This window comes from Salvelinus alpinus, chromosome 26 (assembly GCF_045679555.1).
Source record: "Salvelinus alpinus chromosome 26, SLU_Salpinus.1, whole genome shotgun sequence".
NCBI lineage: Eukaryota > Metazoa > Chordata > Actinopteri > Salmoniformes > Salmonidae > Salvelinus > Salvelinus alpinus.
The window spans coordinates 690,585-712,072 of record NC_092111.1 but is presented as its reverse complement, the minus strand read 5'-3'; the positions used below and the strand labels follow the sequence as shown (position 1 = coordinate 712,072).

Sequence of the window (21,488 nt, the reverse complement as noted above, 5' to 3'; positions counted from 1 at the left end):
TACGTCATTGTTAACTTAGAGGTAAGAGATAGCAGACCCAGGGGTGGTAAAACTGCTTAAATGTTTCTGGCACCGTACTTCTAATAACCTCCATGCTCTAAAATGGTATGAATTAGCACCTCTACTGCAACTCAGGCTTATTGAGGACCTTTTTACTGAAGAATGCGTTTGTTTTCAATGATTACATTTTTCATCTAGTGATGCAAATATTGACTTGTATCTTTGTGTATACAGGGCTCATCTGTTAAAGAGCCTGGTCTCAGCATGACTCCATGTCAAAGGTTAAATAAAGTGACGTTGCTACATTATGGGTTGCAAATGCAGTGACACTGAAAGGCAAACTGTCCATTTGAAGTTCAAGCAAACACTACAGTGCTTAGGGTTACCATGTTTTGGGAAAAGCAGTTTTGAAGAGAAGCAAAAAACATGGCATTCCCCATGGGGTCAAATTTAAAGCTGAATCCACACTGAGTAGCAAGGCCAGGCGTCAGGTTTATGATTTGTGTGTCATCTGGAAGGGATGGAGATGGTGTGAACACAATAGTTGACAAACAATCCATGAATTATGAAAGGAGAATCATAAGAGACAAACTCACTGAAGACAGCGTCAACCTCTTTAAAAAGAGGAGCGACACTCAAACGAATAACGTTACCAAGGCATTCAGCGTTGAGGTCATCTGGAATGGGAAAGGTTAGTTAAAAAACAAAAAATATATATTGTCAAACGCTTATAGCTTGAACTTGTAGGGTGAAAGATGCATACTTATAGAAGGTGTCTGTTGTGCTTGTATGCCCACAGCTGCCAACAACAGGCAAAACAACCTGTAAGGCATTTGACAAATGATTATGATTGACTAAAAGGAGGAAGAACACAACTCAAATGTTTGCGTCGCATAAGACTCTTCTAGGCCTGCTACTACTTACCCTGAGCTAAGGAAAGGAACCATTGTAGAACAGAATTGTTTCGATAAAATACACAGCTACAGAATCTAATATTTGACCCAAGGTGTGCAGCCTACAGCCCAGGGGTATTCAACTTTTACCCTATGACAAAGGCTTCCCACACTCAGTCACCTGAACCCCAAAGGGCTGCACATTTTCTTTTTATTCCCCTAGCAGACAGTGTCAACAGCAAGAATCTAAAATATATTTGGATTTGTTTAACACTTTTTTGGTTACTACATGATTCCATATGTGTTATTTCATCGTTTTGATGTCTTCACTATTTTTCTTCAATGTAGAAAATAGTAAAAATAAAGAAAAACCCTTGAATGAGTAGGTGTTCTAAAACTTTTGACCGGTAGTGTAGAGCCTTCAGTGTTTTTTTCCCTTGGGCTGTGCCCCCCCCCCCTTGTCTGAATTTGGTCAATATGTCCTCCAAAAGACTTTATAGCCCACTGCGGCAAAGACTATACTTTCAGGAGTTAAACAACACAATAAACAATCACCTTGTTTGTCTCATTCTTCCAATCTAGCTAGTGACTTTATAAAACACAATATTTGGTATTTGTATTTTATATTATACCAACGATATAGGAAAGCATCTGGTGGCAAAATAGCCAAAAACATAAAATTATGAATTAATTAAAGGTTTACAAATATGCCCAATCAATAGAATATTATGTCAGAAAACAATAGTCAAAAACCAATGTCTCTACCATATATGGTTGAAAAGTTACCGACGATTTACTCTGAGAATTTAACGTCACAACACCAAATATGTGACACATACAACCAAGTGCGGTGCACTCTAAACTAGTAATGGTCACAGCAAATGATCATTATTATTTCATCAACACTGTCAAGTACAAGTATATTAATGTTATAATATTGTAGAGAACAAGCTAATGATTAATTCTATGTAATTTCTAATGACATCAGGCAAAGAAAACAACGGTTGGACATGAATTTTGTAGCTCCCTCTTGAATTGACCCCTTTTCTCTCTACATTGTATAGCAAGGAAGTGAATATATAAAAATAATATATGTCATTCATCAGACACTTTTATCCAAAGCGACTTACAATAAAACCTGCTGTCTTTTATGTATGGGTGGTGACGGGAATCGAACTCACTACCCTGGCGTTGCAAGCGTCATGCTCTATCATGGTCATGGGTGCACCTCAGCCACGCTCAAGGTCCTATGCGATATCTTAACCGGCATCGATAAGAAACAATACTGTGCAGCCGTATTCATTGACCTGGCCAAGGCTTTCGACTCTGTCAATCACCACATCCTTATCGACAGACTCAACAGCCTTGGTTTCTCAAATGATTGCCTCGCCTGGTTCATCAACTACTTCTCCGATAGAGTTCAGTGTGTAAAATCGGCTTCCTGTAGTCCGGGCCTCTCTGACCGTTTGAGCAGACACATGCACATTTGTGGCCTGCTGGAGGTCATTTTGCAGGGCTCTGGCAGTGCACCTCCTTGCACAAAGGCGGAGGTAGCGGTCCTGCTGCTGGGTTGTTGCCCTCCTACGGCCTCCTCCACGTCTCCTGATGTACTGGCCTGTCTCCTGGTAGCGCCTCCATGCTCTGGACACTACGCTGACAGACACAGCAAACCTTTTTGCCACAGCTCGCATTGATGTGCCATCCTGGATGAACTGCACTACCTGAGCCACTTGTGTGGGTTGTAGACTCCGTCTCATGCTACCACTAGAGTGAGAGCACCGCCAGCATTCAAAAGTGACCAAAACATCAGCCAGGAAGCATAGGAACTGAGAAGTGGTCTGTGGTCACCACCTGCAGAATCACTCCTTTTTTGGGGGTGTCTTGCTAATTGCCTATAATTTCCACCTTTTGTCTATTCCATTTGCACAACAGCATGTGAAATGTATTGTCAATCAGTGTTGCTTCCTAAGTGGACAGTTTGATTTCATAGAAGTGTGATTGACTTGGAGTTACATTGTGTTGTTTAAGTGTTCCCTTTATTTTTTTGAGCAGTGTATATACCGATCCACCCTGTCCAGCGTCTTGACTTGGTCTCATTTCTCTAGTAACGAATCATCAACAGTTGCCAAGAGACATCTAACCGTCGTTCTATGGAACGTTTTCTGTGCGAAAACAACAACTTCAGTATAACAACAAACTTGTTTGATTTTTGACACCTGAGATAGAACAATCGACTGGAAAATGCCTGGGTGCTTTTCAAGACTGGCGGAGAGAGTGCCTGGACGTCGGCGGCCTACTGCGTCGACAGGTTGTTCAAATTCATTTGTGGCTTGTTTTTCTTGTCTTTTTCTGTTTTGCAGGGTTCGTGATTGTCGACAGGTGGACAGCGACTTCGAAGAGGGTATGTGGAGTTTAAAACTCTTATTTTACTACATTTAACAATGTCATTATAATTTGCGAAATGTTGTGTATTTCTATAATTCAGACTTGGAAAAAATGCTTGTGCTAGAGATGTTGTAGGTAGCTAGCTAGCTTGCTAGCTAACATTAACTTTAGTAACTGTTGCTAAGCGATCGACTTTTGCTTCCTAGCTAGCTAGTATTAGCAATCTTGCTACGTTTTATGTCCTAACAATTGTTTATTTTATATTCCAATGTTCCTCATTTTAGAAACAACTGTCCTGGATGAGGTCCAGTTGAATGTGCCATTGGATGATGTGCCAGATGTTCCACAGCTGCCAGTCCTCCTTGATGTCCAGAATGCTGCTATCATCCTTGAGGATGTGCCAGATGTGCAGACTATCCTTGAGGTACAATTTTCTGAAAGTTTGGGGTTTTATGTTTGAAAAATATCAGCTTTCTGCTTTAGGAGGCCACTGGCAATTGGCAGTTGATTCCGATTAGGTTCAGCCCCCTGTACTGTGGGCCTGTTGTGATCAGGGTAAGAGACCCACCACACGCAGTCACATCACGGTTACTATGTTTACAGTTTCCAACATTAATGTATTGTAATGTGCAGAACAATGCCAGTCCGGTGGTTAAAGCTTGGAGAACTTTCCAGTTCAATCTGTAATGCTATGTGTCCATGCATAGTGTATATTGCATTCACATCTTCACTACAAGTCCCCTGTATGAATCAGAAACAAAATGTATGAGACCGACAAGTGTTTTCCTTTAACTTAAGTGATAATATTGCGGACAAGATTTTGTACCAGTGAGTGTATTGTTTGATGTAGAATCTAATATTTGTGGGGGATCCCAGGTATGTGTCTTTGTAACTTCCTAATCTACATTGTCAGTCATTTGATCTTGATGGAAATGTGTCACAGCGATTGCTGAAGTGGTTTTGTTGATGTTGTCTTGTTGTTTATCTGAACAAGCGGGTGGTGGTAAGGATGCACCACGTGAGTAGGGTGAGAGGCCTGGAGACTCAACTGGTGAGGGCCATCTCCAAGGAGACAGCCAGGCTTAGTCCAGAGGGCATCCCCTACTGTGCCACCAAAGTGCAGTCCATCACTTGGATCCAGGTAAGACGTAAATACTACTGAAATAGTATTAGATTAGGCTTTTCTTCACTTATTCCATTTGGCCTTAACATGTATTCTCTCTCTGTCAGCGTGTGGCTGGCAGGGTGACCCACTATGCGTCTCACCTCCGCCACGAGACGTCTGTGGACGTGACGCTTGGCTGCTACCAGGTAAATAAACAATTTCCTATGTATATAGACTAGAAATTACTGGGCATTTTTGCATTAGATTTGGTGTGTTTTCTAATAACGTGTGTGTGGTAAACAGGTGTGTTGTGTGTGTTTTGAGCAGCAGACTGATGTCTCAGTGGTGTACGCCATTCTCCACATGGGGCTGGACGGGCTTCTCTCCTCTTCAGCGTGGTCGGAGGCTGCCTCCTCGTCTACGCCCACCACACAGCAGTTCACTGACCCAGAGGCTGAGGGCCACAACTGCTATGAGGTCAGACGTTACACACACGTACTATTGACTAGGACCATTAAGATCCTTCCATTGACCGATTGTTTATGTCATTGCATTGTGGTCACTGATTTTGCATGCTTGTTTTGTTGTCGTAGGGCTGGGAGGAGGACCTGCTGCCTGAGGAGAGGGAGGTTCCTCTGGTAAAGTGAGTTCCTCTAAATGTCTGTGTAGTCTGGGCTTGTCAGATGCTGAAGGATAGTGGTTATAATGCTGCTATCCCCCATTGACTCTAATGGTTGACATGCTCCAATCCCACCCTTTCACAGCCTCTACATTACCACCAAGAGAGTGGAGGACATCGCCCTGAGGCTCGTCTCCCTGCGCCAGGCCTTCACTGTGAGTGGACCCACTTTTCTTTTTCTCTCTGTGACTTCTTGTTCTGTCTCCTAGAGGAAGATGCCTCACCCTAACTCTTCCCTCTCCCCTAGACCCTGCTTGGTTCCACCCTGAGCAGGAACCATCTGTTTGTGGCGGGAAAGGTCCTCCTGGGTGCATTGGTTCAGGCCAACCACATGGTAACTCACTAACTGATTCTCTTTCAAGGGAAAGAGAGCGTCCCTGAGGGGAAATGTGTTCTGTTCACTAAGATGCTCTTTTCTTTGTCATAGGACGAGGCCAAAATCATCTGTACCTATAACGACTTTGTGGACTACCTGAGTTACCCCTCCAAGCGGAATGACATTGAGAGGGAGCTGGCTGAGGCAAAGGTGAGTTCATTAACTCTTTCAAGTCTCACTGAGTTCTTCCACATGCATGTCTTTTATACATCACAGTAGCTGATCTATATGAAATCATTCCTATTTTCTCCAAACGTGTTTTCTTGTCCTAGATCCATCATGTGAACATGATAGATGTCCTCTTTGAGCTGGTGCTGTTTGGGATGATGACAGCTCAGAAGTCCCTGATGGTGGTAAGTAGCATCTCACTGGTACATGTTTTGATATCTCTCTATTAGCAGTTTCACTTAAATTCCCTTTCTCTTCTCTTTTCTCCTCCTTTGTTTCCTTTAGCACCCAGGTGGGTTTGTGGAGCGTCTGTACGCTCTCCTGTACTCCTTCCTGCCCACTGCTGCCAACATGGAGCCAGAGGCTAACAGATACCTGCTGCTGCTCAATGTAAGAGTCAAGAGGTTACTTCCTGTTTACTTCCATATTCTTAGTGTACTTCCTTTTTACTTCCTTATTCATGGTTAACCAGGTTCCAATGCCATTTTAGGGGGAGTATTTCTAATTGTCTCTCTCCTCTTGATAAGCTAGTAACTCAGAGCCATTTTCTATGTGTTGTGTGGTGTTCTCTTCAGGGCGGGCTGATGGCTCTGCTAGATGACATGTTTGGCCAGCAGCTGGCCTGGTACTTTAACCCAGAGTCTCTGGTCACGGAGCTCTCCAGCCTCCTGGAGTACCACTTGGAGAACCTCATGGCCAGCATGTAGTCCTACTGCAGGGACCATACTCCTTTCTCCTTCTCTCTCTCTTTTGAAGGAATTGAGGACTTGAAGTGCTTTGTTGAACCCTGATTAGTTAACACCCATTAATTTAATGTATTCTCTTGTTTTCTCTCCCCACAGGATTCTTGTGACACTTTGCCACCCAAGAGGGATCTAGACACCAATGCACTACATTACTTTGCACTGAATTTGAAATGTTTAAATAAAATAAGTTGTAGTTCAAAAACATTTTTGTTTCCGTCTTTTCATCTATTTGATTTTATGACCATTTCCTCTTCCTAGAGGTATAATGCTAATATTAAATTATTACACAAACAATGATGCTTTATTATCTGCATATGGAAATAAAAAAACTATGTTTAGTTGATTTACAGATACTACAGGCCCACACTTTATATGGTTTTGTACTGTGGTTTGTGATACTGTACTATTTAAAAACATGTAGGACTACATACACTGAGTGCACAAAACATTAGGAACGTCTTCCTAGTATTGAGTTGCACACCCTTTTCCCCTCAGAACAGCCTCAATTCGACGGGGCATGGACTCTACAAGCTGCCCTAAGCGTTCCACAAGGATGCTGGCCCATGTTGTGTCAAGTTGGCTGGACGTCCTTTGGGTGGTGGACCATTCTTGATACACATGGGAAACTGTTGAGCATGAAAAAAACAGCAGTGTTGCAGTTCTTGACACACTTAACCCGGTGCGCCTGGCACCTACTACCATACCCCGTTCAAAGGTAGTTAAATCTTTTGTCTTGCCGAATCACCCTCTGAATGACACACACAATCCATGTCTCAATTCTCTCAAGGTTTTACAATCTTTCTTTAACTCCCCTTCATCTACACTAATTGAAGTGGATTCAACATGTGACATCAATAAGGGGTCATAGCTTTCACTTGGTCAGTCTGTCATGGAAAGAGCAGGTGCCTCAATGTTTTGTATTATCAGTGTGTGTAGTAACCTGGTACAGTATAAAGTTTACCAGTAGAGGGGGTAATTGCTTCAGTCTTGAATGTTACTTCTCACTATCCCTACTCTACATTAACAGCGTGCCATTGTAGACTCCGGTAACTTGGGTATCTTAGTTTTTTATATTTGCCATTAATGTCTGAACCATTTACCATCTTTCCCACTGAAACCAGTAATGTTAGCGTTCATGTGAGAGAGGGTGTAGTAGTGCATACTGACCACTAGTTGGATCCGCGATGCTGCAAAGGTCCCGTGAGAGAGGAGTCCGGCTCAACCCCGAGAAGAGCACAGTCGGCGCTACAGAGGTCAGCTACTTCGGACATCTTCTCACAGCGACTGGAATCAAGCCAGATCCACAGAAGATCTGCTGAAAGCAGCCTTTGCCAGGCATGGCATTGTAGAGACTTTAATATCTGACAATGGGCCCTGTTACAAATCAAATGAGTTTGAATCCTTCACAAAAGCATGGGAGTTTACACGTCACCACAAGCCCACATTACCCTCAAAGTAATGGCCTTGCTGAAAAATCAGTGCAGATTGCTAAATCACTCATAGACAAAGCAAAAGCAGACAAGAGAGACCCCTACCTCAGTCTCCTTGAATACCGCAACACTCCAGTTGACAACTTCAAATCACCAGCCCAGCTGTTGATGAGCCGCAGACTTCGCTCAAACCTTCCCAGCACCAACCAGCAGCTGCAACCTGAGGTCGTCAGCTACAAGGAAATGCATGAAAAACGTGCACAGAGACAACAACAACAAAAGCGATACTACGACAGGTCAGCTAGACCACTGCCACCACTGATCAGGTCAGGAAGAGAGGTCAGGCCCAGAGCTGTCCTAGAACTGTGAAATGTCAAAGGGTGTAGGCGGATCGCTGCCCTAAAAGAGTTCCACACTGTAAACTTGTTATTGAAAGTTCACTTGAAATGCTTTGGTATTGTATTTGTTTGAAATGTTAAGATGTATTTCTACTGTGAAAGCTGAGAATCCCTTGTTCGAAAAGTAACAGCATGTTGGATCATTGTTTCAGAGTCTATGTTGATTCAGTTGGTGTAGTATGCAATATAAATGGTTACTTACCTTGAGTTCAAACTGCAGAGCATGCTTTCAAAAGAAACGCTTAGAATATGTAAAAAAATAAATAAATTGTTTTAAAAGAAGGGGGATGTAATATTCATATGTGTAAACATACTGAATTATAATTGGATGCATTTTACCGCCATATTATACTGTGCTATGATTGGTTAAGACCACCCAAATGGTTAGGTCATGGTCAGTTTGATGCTGGTTGGCGATACGTGAACATGCCAGTTATAGCTAGCTAATAAAGAGCTACGTTAAGAAATATCCTGTAGTACTGCATTTTATTATTTTGTACAAAGTGTGCAAAACAAGACAGATACTAGGCTGCAACTGGGACAACATTTCGTTTTTGCAGGGGGGTGTTGTAAGGGGCTTAATACAGTTGTATTCCAGCCACTAGGGGGTACTCTGGTGAAGCCCATGGGAAATAAAGAAATATAGTTTAATTGAATTGGGAAGAGTAAGAATGAAAAACTAAAGAAAGACTGTAAAAGGCTGTTACCTGTGCTAACATGATTAAAAGTGAAGTAAACCATACTTTTTGCGTTGTAGTTTATATGATAAGCTCATTGGAAGGGTAACATACACAGGAGGTACATAAATGGGCATAAACACGTGACACAGAAAATAAAATATTGACATTTAGGAATTCAAAATGCATCTAAATATATTTATTTCTGTCTATGGAATACATTAAAAAATGTAGTTAAAAAAAATATATATGTATAAAATATACTTGTCTGTACAGTAAGTAAATGTAGGAAATCCAAAATGCACAAAAATATGTTTTTGTAATGTCTAAAATAAAATATATGTGTATAATATATACTTGTCTGTAAAGCAATGCAGAAGCAATAAGCATTGTAAATGATGATAGAACACATCAAATTAATGTGAACATGAGGACACAAAGGAGAGATTTAATTAAAAGATCATCTTTTAATACTTTTTTATGCTGAAGATTTTTAATGCTGAAAAAATCTATGTATGGCAAATCCACTCTGGGCAAATGGCCTGTTGGACAAAAATAAGAAATAGTTAACATCCTTGCTATTTCAGCCACTTGCTATGTTAAAGAAAAATCTCAGTTAATGATGAATGGATACAATTTGGAAGGATTTTCCAGAGTCAAACCTCAGTAGGGTAGAGTGTCAGGTGGCACAACCATTGGTGCCATGAGGTCAAAGTGTGAAGGAGGGAGCAAGCCAGAGAGCTGTCTAGGAAGCAGTCCAGGCCCATGGCTTGGAGGCTTTGAGTTGGTCTCATCATTGTAATGTATTGTAGGGTATCTGCTGCCCCATAGACCTGCTGGTAGTGGGAAAGCTGTTAGCAGGAGACCACCAGGGACATCTATGATCGGCTGACACAGTCTTGGTTAAACCACATGTATTCTAAAGCAATATTCACCTGCTTTCATAGAGTAAGGATTCGCTCCTTTGGGGACACTGCCAGTGTTCCCCTGATATCCATATGTCCCCATCGGTGGAGGTGGTGGTACACACTTGTTCTGTAAAACACATCAACACATTTTCCAAATTGTTAGTAATATTATCACAGTTGAAATACAATGGTTGTTCACTGTTTTTAATTTCATTGAATTTAAGTGTGTACCTCAGCCTTGGGTTCAGTTTTGTTAACCCATCTGTGCAGAGTTGGATCCCAGACAATCTGAGGAAGAAGATGTTAGCAATGTGAAGCAAGCCACAATAAAAAAAATTATCCACTCAATTGTCTCTACATAGAATATAGTGTTAAGAACCAGTTCCTTACAGATCTGTCTTTGTCCTCAGGTAGATGAACCTCCTTCTTATTAGCTCTTCCACTCCCAAAAACCCAGCTGAGCCAGCCTCCACTGTTATTGTGAACAGCAGGGGTCTCGGGCTCAGCCACCGGCCGGCTGCCAGTCAGGCACTGAGAAGTGGCCTCGGAGTGTTCCGGCTTGGTGATGGACATCATAGCAGGATGCTCAACATATCTAAGTCGGACATCTGTAATAAGTGGGAGAAGTCAGGCCACTCTGCTCATGTCACCATACAGAACAATTACTAGCTGACAGGTAGAAACGTCTGGCTCTGATACTCTGTTACAACCCAATCTTAACCTACACGCAGTCACAGGGATTACTGGGAGGTTACTCCAGGACTCTGTGATCGCATTGTTTTGGTTGCAAAATCAACAATTCAGCGCATATTATGAGAGGGCTTACAAATTTGACCAATCACCAAACTATTTCTGCATAAAATAGTCACATCATCAAAATATTATCGCATAGAACTGACCCATTACCACAGTACAAAAAGAGGGCTCGCAATTTCAACCAATCACCGCACATTTACTGCATAATATGGTTCAATCAAGTCACACGTCACAGTTTTTTCCCTTGTCAGCGCATTTTTGCAACTAATTGGACAAAACAATTGCATATTGCTATGCAAAATGTCATAATTGTTGCTGCAAAATCTAGCATATTTATCCTCAAATATCAAAAAAATCCTGGCGAAATCCTGGAGATTCACTGGAGTATGAAAATGTATACACTCACTACTGTAAGTCGCTCTGGATAAGAGCGTCTGCTAAATGACTAAAATGTCAAAGTAAAATGGAGCTAAACCTGTTTTATGTAGAAAATGCATGAAAGTATTACAGATATACACTCACATGAGCCATACATTTAAATTATAACAGCTAATTCTCACACTATCACAATGGTAATTTCTTTACTAATTAGGTAAGTTTAAGTGACCTCTTCTCTTGGAATAGAAATCCACAGGTGGAGTACACGCTCCACCATCCCATTTCCACAGTGGTGCCACCATGGGGATGATGGGAGGTGGTTGTGGATGATTGTGTCCATTCTTCACAGGGACACTGGTTGTGAGGAAGATCTCCTCCCTCTCTGCAGGGACACTAGCCTTTGGGACAATCCACTCCCTGTGCGCAGGGACGCTGGCCTTCAGGAGGATCAACTCCCTCTGTGCAGGGATGAGGCCTGATGCTCGGAGGATCTCCTCCCTCTGCGCAGTGATGCTAGGTGCTGAGAGAATCCCCTCCCTCTGTACAGGGACACTGGCTGTTTGGAGGATCCCCTCCCTCTGTGCAGGGATGAGGCCTGATGCTCGGAGGATCTCCTCCCTCTGCACAGTGATGCTAGCTGCTGGGAGAACCCCCTCCCTCTGTGCAGGTACACTGGCTGTTTGGAGGATCCCCTCCCTCTCAGCAGAGACACTTGCCTTTGAGAGAACCCCCTCCCTCTGTACAGGGACACTGGCTGTTTGGAGGATCCCCTCCCTGTCAGCAGAGACACTTGCCTTTGGGACAATCCCCTCCCTGTGCGCAGGGACGCTGGCCATTGGGACGATTCCCTTCCTCTGCGCAGTGACACTGGCCATCAGGAGGATCAACTCCTTTTGTGCAGGGATGAGGCCTGATGCTCTGAGGATCTTCTTCTTCTGCGCAGTGATAGAAGATGCTGGAAGAATCCCTTCCCTCTGTGACGGGATGAGGCCTGATGCTCGGAACATCTCCTCCCTCTGCGCAATGATGCTAGGTGCTGAGAGAACCCCCTCCCTCTGTGCAGGGACACTGGCTGTTTGGAGGATCCCCTCCCTCTGTGCAGGGACACTGGTTGTTTGGAGGATACCTTCCCTCTGTGACGGGATGAGGCCTGATGCTCGGAGTATCTCCTCCCTCTGTGCAGTGATGCTAGCTGCTGAGGGAATCCCCTCCCTCTGTGCAGGGACACTGGCTGTTTGGAGGATCCCCTCCCTCTGTGCAGGGACACTGGGTGTTGGGAGGATACCCTCCGTCTGTGCAGGGACACTGACTGTTTGGAGGATACCCTCCCTCTGTGAAGGGATGAGACCTGATGCTCGGAGGATCTCCTCCCTCTGCACAGTGATGCTAGCTGCTGGGAGAACCCCCTCCCTCTGTGCAGGTATACTGGCTGTTTGGAGGATCCCATTCATCTCAGCAGAGACACTAGCCTTTGGGACAATCCCCTCCCTGTGCGCAGGGACGCTGGCCATTGGGACGATTCCCTTCCTCTGCGCAGTGACACTGGCCATCAGGAGGATCAACTCCTTTTGTGCAAGGATGAGGCCTGATGCTCTGAGGATCTTCTTCTTCTGCGCAGTGATAGAAGATGCTGGAAGAATCCCCTCCCTCTGTGACAGGGACACTGACTGTTTGGAGGATACCCTCCCTCTGTGACGGGTTGAGGCCTGATGCTCGGGGGATCTCCTCCCTCTGCACAGCAACTTCGGCTGCTGTGATGATCTGCAGGTATAATATAGAGAATATAGTCATTCCCTAAAAAATCAACCACTTGGAATCTATAACATCATTGACACATACACTGAGTGTATTAAACATTAAGAACACCTTCTCTTTCCGTGACATAGACTAATCAGGTGAAACCTATAATCCCTTATTGATGTTAATTGTTAAATCTTCTTCTCAGTGTAGATGAAGGGGAGGAGGCAGGTTAAAGATTGATTTTTAGACAATTGAGACATGGATTGTGTATGTGTGTCATTCAGAGGGTGAATGGGCAAGACCAAAGATTTAAGTCCCTTTGAACAGAGTATGGTAGTAGGTGCCAGGTACACCGGTTTGTGTCAAGAACTGCCATGCTGTTGGGTTTTTCCCGCTCAACAGTTTTCCCTGAGTATCAACAATGGTCCACCACCAAGGGGGAGGGCAACTCAATAGGAAGGTGTTCTTAATGTTTTGTTCACTCAGTGTAGATCAATCCCTAGCATATACTTTCATTTGTATGTGTACGATACTGTAAATACACAAATTATATTAATGTTATCTACAATATATTATAATACCGTAAGCCTCCCTGCTGCAGGGGCATTTCCTCCTACAATTTTGAGCTGATTTTCTTCACTTTAGCAATATTTTGTATCTTTGTTAATTTTCACATTTATTGTGTTTGGAATGGCACTGTTACCACAGGAGATGATGCTATCATAAAGTATTTGATGTAAGTATGTAGGATAATTACCCATAATGCTCACTGACTGAACATTCAAAATTACCATGGCAATCGGAAACTTGGAACCTCAGAGTTAAAATGAATGTAAGTTATCAGTGTAGATCTTCCTACTGGTTGATTCTGATACTTCACAAGTGGGAGAAATAATCATTCCATAACGAGTTAGCGAGTCAGAAATGTCAGAATTTCCTAGTTCCGACTTGAAGGGCCTTTTATAATGTAGGGCCGGTCAGTAACCAAATAATTTTACTGTGCCCAATCGCACACAGACTTTTATGGTCACACAAGTTGCCACCGGTGGATTCAAAATGAGTAGCCTAACAATTATTTACATGGCCCCAGGTACATTTGAAACCAAATAATTTTTCTGTGAGAAATCAATAATAGTTGCATACATAGGGTAACAGTGAGCCATTGACAGTGAGCAATGAGCAAGATAAGCATAGACGGGAAGTTGACAATAGCTTATTATTAGTGTAAATAAATTGTATTTCTATGGTTGCAGTCCTCAAAGATTGAATTGCATTGAATTGAATCAATCAGATCCAATGATTTACTGCCCGTAGGGTGGGGTACCGCTAGTCATCATTATTATAATCACCATCTCCATCATTATCACCATACCATCATAGACTTATTCTTCTGTATCTGAGACTCATCTGACACTACCTTAGACAAGGCAGTCTGCAACTCAATACACTGCCCCTGCATGGTGTTCAGCGTCCCCTGCATGTGGTTAATCGACTGCTTAACATCGTTCAGCAGGATCTGAATCTCAAGCCTGCAAGAAATCAGGCGGTTCAACATACTGAGATGACGAGAGGCTTCAGACCATGCCCATTGGACCATCTTTAGGATTCTTTCTCACTTAACACCAATCTTATTAGGAATGTAACTTTGTGCAGAAGATGTTACTATAGTGTTATTTAGAAGAAAAAAAGTGTACTTTGTCAGGCGCCAAAAGGATGACGGGATGTCTCCTTGCTCCAGTGAGCTCTGCTGGCAGGTCTTGCTCACTGTTGGAGGAACGGGAGCCAAATTAGAGGAAACATATCTATGGTTGTTCAGCAATGAAACATTCATGGCATAATGGGGATTGTCCTTCCCTGTGAAAAGAATAACAGCTGGGGTTTACTTTCTCACTTTTAGATAATGTAATACAATCTTTAAACCCATCAGAAGTGTAGTGCTCACCTCCATTAAAATATTGGTCCATGTTATTTATGGCTGCATTGTCCCAATGTTGACCACTAGTTCCAACTTGTGATGAGAGGGTCTTGATGAAATGATCAAGTCAACATTTTGGTAGACATTTCAGAGATAGCATTAACAATTGTACATGAGACAGTGCTTCCAGATATTGAGGTATCTTCCTTCTGAGATATGTTTAAAAAAAAATGGTGTGTGTACTCACATGAAAGGTATCCATGATTCTAGATTAAGCCAATCATGTACGTGATTACCATCCTATGGGTCAGCAATGGAATGATTGTTACACAGCTTTCAGGCAACTTTATGTCTTGGGCCTGGATGAATCATTGAAATGCAAGTAATGTTGTGAATTTGTGATTCATAATTGACATTATAATTTTGAATATTCCATCAAAGTTATTTGTTTTGACAGTCAAAACAACTCAATTTTACGATTAATCACTTGAATTGAGTAACTAGAGTTGACGGAAGTAGCAACTTTATATTCTGACCTAAACACTGACTTGTGCATTGCCTAATGCATAATCTATGTATGTTATTGGCCATTGGACTGCTCAGTCAAAACAACAAACTTTTACGATGAATCACTTGACTGGAGTAATTTAAGTTCGGGACTAAAACATTAAAAGTAGGCTATAGCTTGACGCATATCCTTACCTTGGACAAGCGTATCCAAAAGGCCTATCCAGTAGTGCGTGAAGATACCTTTAGGTAGATAAAAGCGCGGTACGGTTTGAGACACGCTCGGGATTGTGAATCTGTAACACTGCTATAAAAGCACGTTTTCATTTATAATTTACACTGTAGAATGACCTGGAAGCCAATCAGAATCTAGTTTTAAACAATACCGTGAGTTCCATGGAACGTCACAAACATATTAGGCCACTTGCGTCACAGATTACAGTCACTGAACATGGGTTTAATAGCTATATTGGCTATATGTACAGTATATGCACATCGTATTGAATTGAGATTACATTTACTGCACCACTGTAATTATGTAGCCTAATCCTATGAGGATCATATGTAAAATGTCAGAATCATGGCACATGAAAACATAATTAAATTGACTGCAGATTATAAAATTCACTGTGACTGTCACGATCGTGTGGAGGATTGACGGACCAAAACGCAGCATTAGGAAAATAAGCCATCTTCCTTTTTATTATGAAGAAGGAGAACCAAAAAACAAAACACTATTACAAAACTAACAAAACAAACAAATGACCGTGAAGCTATGAACGTAGTGCACATACAGGCTACAAACGTATAACATAGACAATTACCCACATCAAACGAAAGCCCATGGCTACCCTAAATATGGCTCCCAATCAGAGACAACAGAAATCAGCTGTCTCTAATTGGGAACCCATTCAGGCAACCATAGACTCTCCTAGACAACTACACCAACATAGACACAGCTAGACACATACACTCAACACAAACCCATACACTACACCCAACACCCCCTTTTCCATATAACCACCCAAAACCGACAAAACACAAACATTCCCCATGTCACACCCTGACCTAACTAAAATAATAAAGAAAACAAAGAATACTAAGGCCAGGGCGTGACATAACCCCCCCCTTAAGGTGCGAACTCCGGGCGCACCAGCACACAGTCTAGGGGAGGGTCTGGGTGGGCTTCCTTCCACGGTGGCGGCTCCGGCACTGGTCGTGGTCCCCACCCCACCACAGTCACTAACCGCCTCCTTAGCTTCCTCCAAATGACCCCCCTCCACATTAACCCCACTGAATTAAGGGGCAGTTCCGGACTAAGGGGCAGCTCCGGACTAAGGGGCAGCTCCGGGCTAATGGCCAGCTCCGGACTAATGGCCAGCTCCGGACTAAGGGGCAGTACCAGGATAAGGGAGAGCACCAGGATAAGGGGCAGCTCCGGACTGAGGAACGGCAGCTCCGGACTGAGGGACTGCAGCTCCGGACTGAGGGACTGCAGCTCCGGACTGAGGGACTGCAGCTCCGGACTGAGGGACTGCAGCTCCGGACTGAGGGACTGCAGCTCCGGACTGAGGGACTGCAGCTCCGGACTGAGGGACTGCAGCTCCGGACTGAGGGACTGCAGCTCCGGACTGAGGGACTGCAGCTCCGGACTGAGGGACTGCAGCTCCGGACTGAGGGACTGCAGCTCCGGACTGAGGGACTGCAGCTCCGGACTGAGGGACGGCAGCTCCGGACTGAGGGACGGCAGCTCCGGACTGAGGGACGGCCCATGGCTGGCTGACGGATCTGGCTGCTCATGGCTGGCTGACGGAGTTGGCTGCTCATGGCTGGCTGACGGATCTGGCTGCTCATGGCTGGCTGACGGATCTGGCTGCTCATGGCTGGCTGACGGATCTGGCTGCTCATGGCTGGCTGACGGATCTGGCTGCTCATGGCTGGCTGACGGATCTGGCTGCTCATGGCTGGCTGACGGATCTGGCTGCTCATGGCTGGCTGACGGATCTGGCTGCTCATGGCTGGCTGACGGATCTGGCTGCTCATGGCTGGCTGACGGATCTGGCTGCTCATGGCTGGCTGACGGCTCTGGCAGATCCTGTCTGGTTGGCGGCTCTGGCAGATCCTGTCTGGTTGGCGGCTCTGGCAGATCCTGTCTGGTTGGCGGCTCTGGCAGATCCTGTCTGGTTGGCGGCTCTGGCAGATCCTGTCTGACGAATGGCTCTAGCGGCTCCTGACTGACGAACGGCTCTGACGGCTCGGGACAGACGGGCGGCTCTAATGGCTCGGGGCAGACGGATGGCTCAGATGGCGCTGGGTAGACGGATGGCTCAGATGGCGCTGGGTAGACGGATGGCTCAGATGGCGCTGGGTAGACGGATGGCTCAGATGGCGCTTGGCAGACGGGCAGTTCAGGCATCGCTGTGCAGACGGCAGACTCTTGCCGGCAGAGGCGCACTGTAGGCCTGGTGCGTGGTGCCGGAACTGGTGGTACCGGGCTGGGGACACGCATCTCAGGGCTAGTGCGGGGAGAAGGAACAGGGCATACTGGACCCTGGGAGCGCACATTAGGCCTAGTGCGTGGTGCCGGAACTGGTGGTACCGGACTGGGGACACGCATCTCAGGGCTAGTGCGGGGAGCAGCAACAGGACGCACAGGACTCTGGGGACACACAGGAGGCTTGTTGCGTGGTTTAGGCACTGGTGGTAAAGGGCTGGAGACACGCACCATAGGGCTAGTGCGTGGAGGAGGCACTGGTGGTACTGGGTAGGGGCGGGGAGGTGGCGCCGGAAATACCGGACCGTGCATGCGTACTGGCTCCCTTGAGCACTGAGCCTGCCCAACCCTACCTGGTTGTATGCTCCCCGTCACCTGACCAGTGCGGGGAGGTGGAATAACCCGCACCGGGCTATGTAGGCGAACCGGGGACACCATGCATTCAGGCAACCATAGACTCTCCTAGACAACTACACCAACATAGACACAGCTAGACACATACACTCAACACAAACCCATACACTACACCCAACACCCCCTTTTCCATATAACCACCCAAAACCGACAAAACACAAACATTCCCCATGTCACACCCTGACCTAACTAAAATAATAAAGAAAACAAAGAATACTAAGGCCAGGGCGTGACAGTGACACAATATCAATGTAATTCCAATTAAATTACGTTGAACCAACGTTGAATAAACATTGAATTGATGTATGTACCCAGTGGGAAGTGATCAATTCGAAATGATTGAATACATACAGTACTACAAAGAAAGATATACAAAAATTGCTTCGAAAAGCTCGAAAAACTCTAATTTCCCTGGGCCAACCAAACGTAAAATGTATGTACGGATTACTGTACATCGTTTTGGATGAAAGCGTCTGCTTTCAAATCTCTGACTCACACATATGTACAATCTCGCAATGTTTATTTCTGGCCCTTTCACGTTTGCGGGATTTTGTGAAGTAAATGATGAGCAGGAGAGCTCCATGAAATCAGTGATATGGTAAAGATTGCGACATGAGAGGATGTAACATTTCTATCTGAGGAACAATTTTGGGGTTTTCTCACAAAGTTTATAGTTTTAGACTGCAGTTGCAATTTCTTTCTTTTTTCTCACAAAAAATGATATCTAACCATACAATGAATAATTTTGTAATTAATCAAACCTTTGACATATATTTTTGACTATTTCCAACGAACAAGCTAGCTATCGAAAAGTGTCAGCGTGTGTAGTTAAATTAGCCTGCTAACGTCTTCATAGCTAGTAGCATGTAATCAGGACATGACCAAACTGTTGCTGAGATAATGGATGTTGAAACTTCCAAGGAGAAAAGAGGCATTGTTGAAACTCACTCATATGCTTGCGGTGTAAAAAAGGGGGGTGAATGCGATTCATACCCGAATACCCCAACCAAGGAGCAGCTTCCATTTGACAAAGAAGCTCTGAATCGTCTGTGGCCGATAATTGAGAGAGCAAGGAAGGAAGGGAAAAGTGCATACTTTGCGGGAGCTAAGGCTTTTGTTAATGGAAGGGAAATTCACGCTGTCGCCTAGTTTGTTGACTGCTGGACTTGTCAAGTGAGTTGTGCAGGACTGAGTTTTATTTGCTAATTTGATAAAACTAGATATTTATTGAGGAAAGAGCATTGTTTGTGTGAGCCAAACTTTTTTTATATATATATTTTTTTTATGGCAGGGAAATTCGCACTGACACTTAATGTTAGCTTGATGGCTATTCGTTTTTACCAATCTATGGTACAATGTTATTTACAATTGTATAAATATATATAATTTAGATCAACCACTTACGTGGTGCAAAGGTATGTTTTTATTTGCAACTAGTAAGACCTTTTCTTTTTATGAGAACCCGATTCATGTGAACGTATACAAGTTTAATATTCTTCATATAGTCACTTTGATAGTAAATGTCCATTTCAGTTTTTTTCTATTAATGCCAGGGGAATCTGTCATTTTTTGAAAAGGAGATCTTTATTTTTGTATTGTAAGGGTAAGAGTGCCGACTTATTTCATTCAAGAAACTCATGCCTGTTGCACAGATACTGCGTTTTGGAAGTGTCAATGGTGATGATATGAATGACATTTGGTTTTCATTTGGTACTAATCGGTCAGCAGGTGTCCCTATTTTAAAAGGCAACTTTAAGGCTCATATATTGAGTCATGAAGCAGATAATACAGGGAGATGGATTATACTATTGGTAGATGTAAGTAGTTTTGGGGGGTATCTGTACTTTACTATTTATAGTTTTGACAACTTTTACTTTACTACATTTCTAAGGAAAATAATTTACTTTTTACTCCATACATTTTCCCTGACACCCAAAAGGAATCGTTACATTTTGAATGGCTAGCAAGCAGGAAAATTATCGGTTGGATGTACTGCCAAATTCTCTAAAATGAAGTTGGAAGCGACTTATGGTAGAGAAATGAACATTCAATTCTCTGGCAGCAGCTCTGGTTGACATTCCTGCAGTCCGCATACCAATTGTACAATCCCTCAGAACTTCAGACGTCTGTGGCATTGTGTTGTGACAAATATGCACATTTTAGTGGCCTTTTGTCCCCAGCAAAAGGTGCACCTGTGTAATGATCATGCTAGTTAATCAGTTTCTTGATATGGTGCACCTTTCAATGTGGATAGATTATCTTGGCAATGGAGAAATGCTCACATTTTTTTTTTTTTTTGGCGTACAGAACATTTCCCGGGACCTTTAACTTCAGCTCATGAAACATGGGACCAACCTTTTACATGTTGCGTTTTTTTGTTCAGTATAGTTTATTACAAATATAGCCGTATACAGTCCTCCAGATATCTGTTGACAAGGACATACATCACTGTGTATTTGTTACACTGTACATACAAAAATGGCCAAACATTTTTTTGTTTGTTGCCATTTTCCATTGTTACTAACTTGTACTGGTTAAAAGCATGATTAAAGAAGAAGAAAAACGTGTATTTTTTGCAAACCATGTTTAGTACTTCTAAAAGAGACAATGACAAATTCATGGTTCAACAAGATATTATAGTCATCAAAAGGGTAGAATTTTAGCATTGATATACTTATGATACAGTACTTTACAGCTTTGATTGGTCACAGAATATATGACATGAAGGGGTGATGTAATTATCTGAATTACTGTAGATTTGAATAGTTTAGTTAATCAAAAGTGAAGTATGGTTATAGGTCCAATGGGTGTTGTTCATATACCACTCTGACTAAAAATCAATATATTAGATACATACTATTTATCAGCATATTGACAGATTATTGCTATCAACTGCTGGTTGCAAGTTATTTTACCCTGTTTGTTTCTTTTGGAACAATGGCAATTAAGTTGATTAGAAAATAATAGATAGATGGGCTACCACTGGTGTCACAGGCATCACAGGTCTTGACCACCATGTTGCGATGCTTCTTTAGGATCACGTTGTTGTTGTCAGCGTAGAAGAGTACAGAGATGGGACTGAGCTTGGTGGTTGTGCAGCACGCTTTGGGAACCTCATCCGGCTTCAGAAGGTGAACCTGCCATTGAAAACGGTAAATCAGACTCATTCATACATGCACTTTCATATAGTCAATGATAATATCCTGTTATAAAAGAGATATGGGTTATTTAAGCAGTAAGGCCCAAGGAGGGGTGGTATATTGGCTATATACCACAAACCTCAAAGGTGCCTTATTGCTATTAGAACACCTACTCATTCAAGGGTTTTTCTTTATTTTTGCTATTTATTTAACCTTTATTTAACCAGGAAGGGCTCATTGAGATTTAAAATCTCTTTTTCAAGAGCGTCCTGGCCAAGATAGGCAGCACCAAGTCATTACAAAAATACAGACAAACAACATGAAAAACTACAAGTAATCTAGTAGAAACCATTGAATTCACAAGAGTAACAAAAATCAA

General features: G+C 43.3%; 2 protein-coding genes across 2 annotated transcripts; one reads left to right on the top strand and one right to left on the bottom strand.

The window, feature by feature from the left end:
* Window positions 1-2,756: 2,756 nt before the first annotated feature.
* On the top strand, window positions 2,757-6,556 carry LOC139554404 (uncharacterized). The gene is made up of 11 exons (XM_071367150.1): window positions 2,757-3,294; window positions 3,563-3,702; window positions 4,273-4,419; window positions 4,509-4,589; window positions 4,711-4,860; window positions 4,977-5,026; window positions 5,148-5,217; window positions 5,310-5,396; window positions 5,490-5,588; window positions 5,711-5,791; window positions 5,892-6,556. Exons 1-11 carry the CDS (start codon window positions 3,135-3,137, stop codon window positions 6,072-6,074), a joined length of 1,248 nt encoding a protein of 415 aa, XP_071223251.1. The 5' UTR covers window positions 2,757-3,134; the 3' UTR covers window positions 6,075-6,556.
* Window positions 6,557-8,294: 1,738 nt separating this feature from the next.
* Window positions 8,295-21,136, bottom strand: LOC139555378 (uncharacterized). The gene is made up of 9 exons (XM_071369133.1): window positions 20,950-21,136; window positions 14,334-14,403; window positions 14,012-14,168; window positions 11,129-12,548; window positions 10,156-10,373; window positions 9,997-10,053; window positions 9,793-9,892; window positions 9,520-9,693; window positions 8,295-9,399 (listed from the first exon to the last, which is right to left on the bottom strand). The coding sequence occupies exons 1-8, from the start codon at window positions 21,134-21,136 to the stop codon at window positions 9,521-9,523; spliced, it is 2,382 nt and encodes a 793-aa protein (XP_071225234.1). The 3' UTR covers window positions 8,295-9,399; window position 9,520.
* Between the last annotated feature and the right edge of the window lie 352 nt (window positions 21,137-21,488).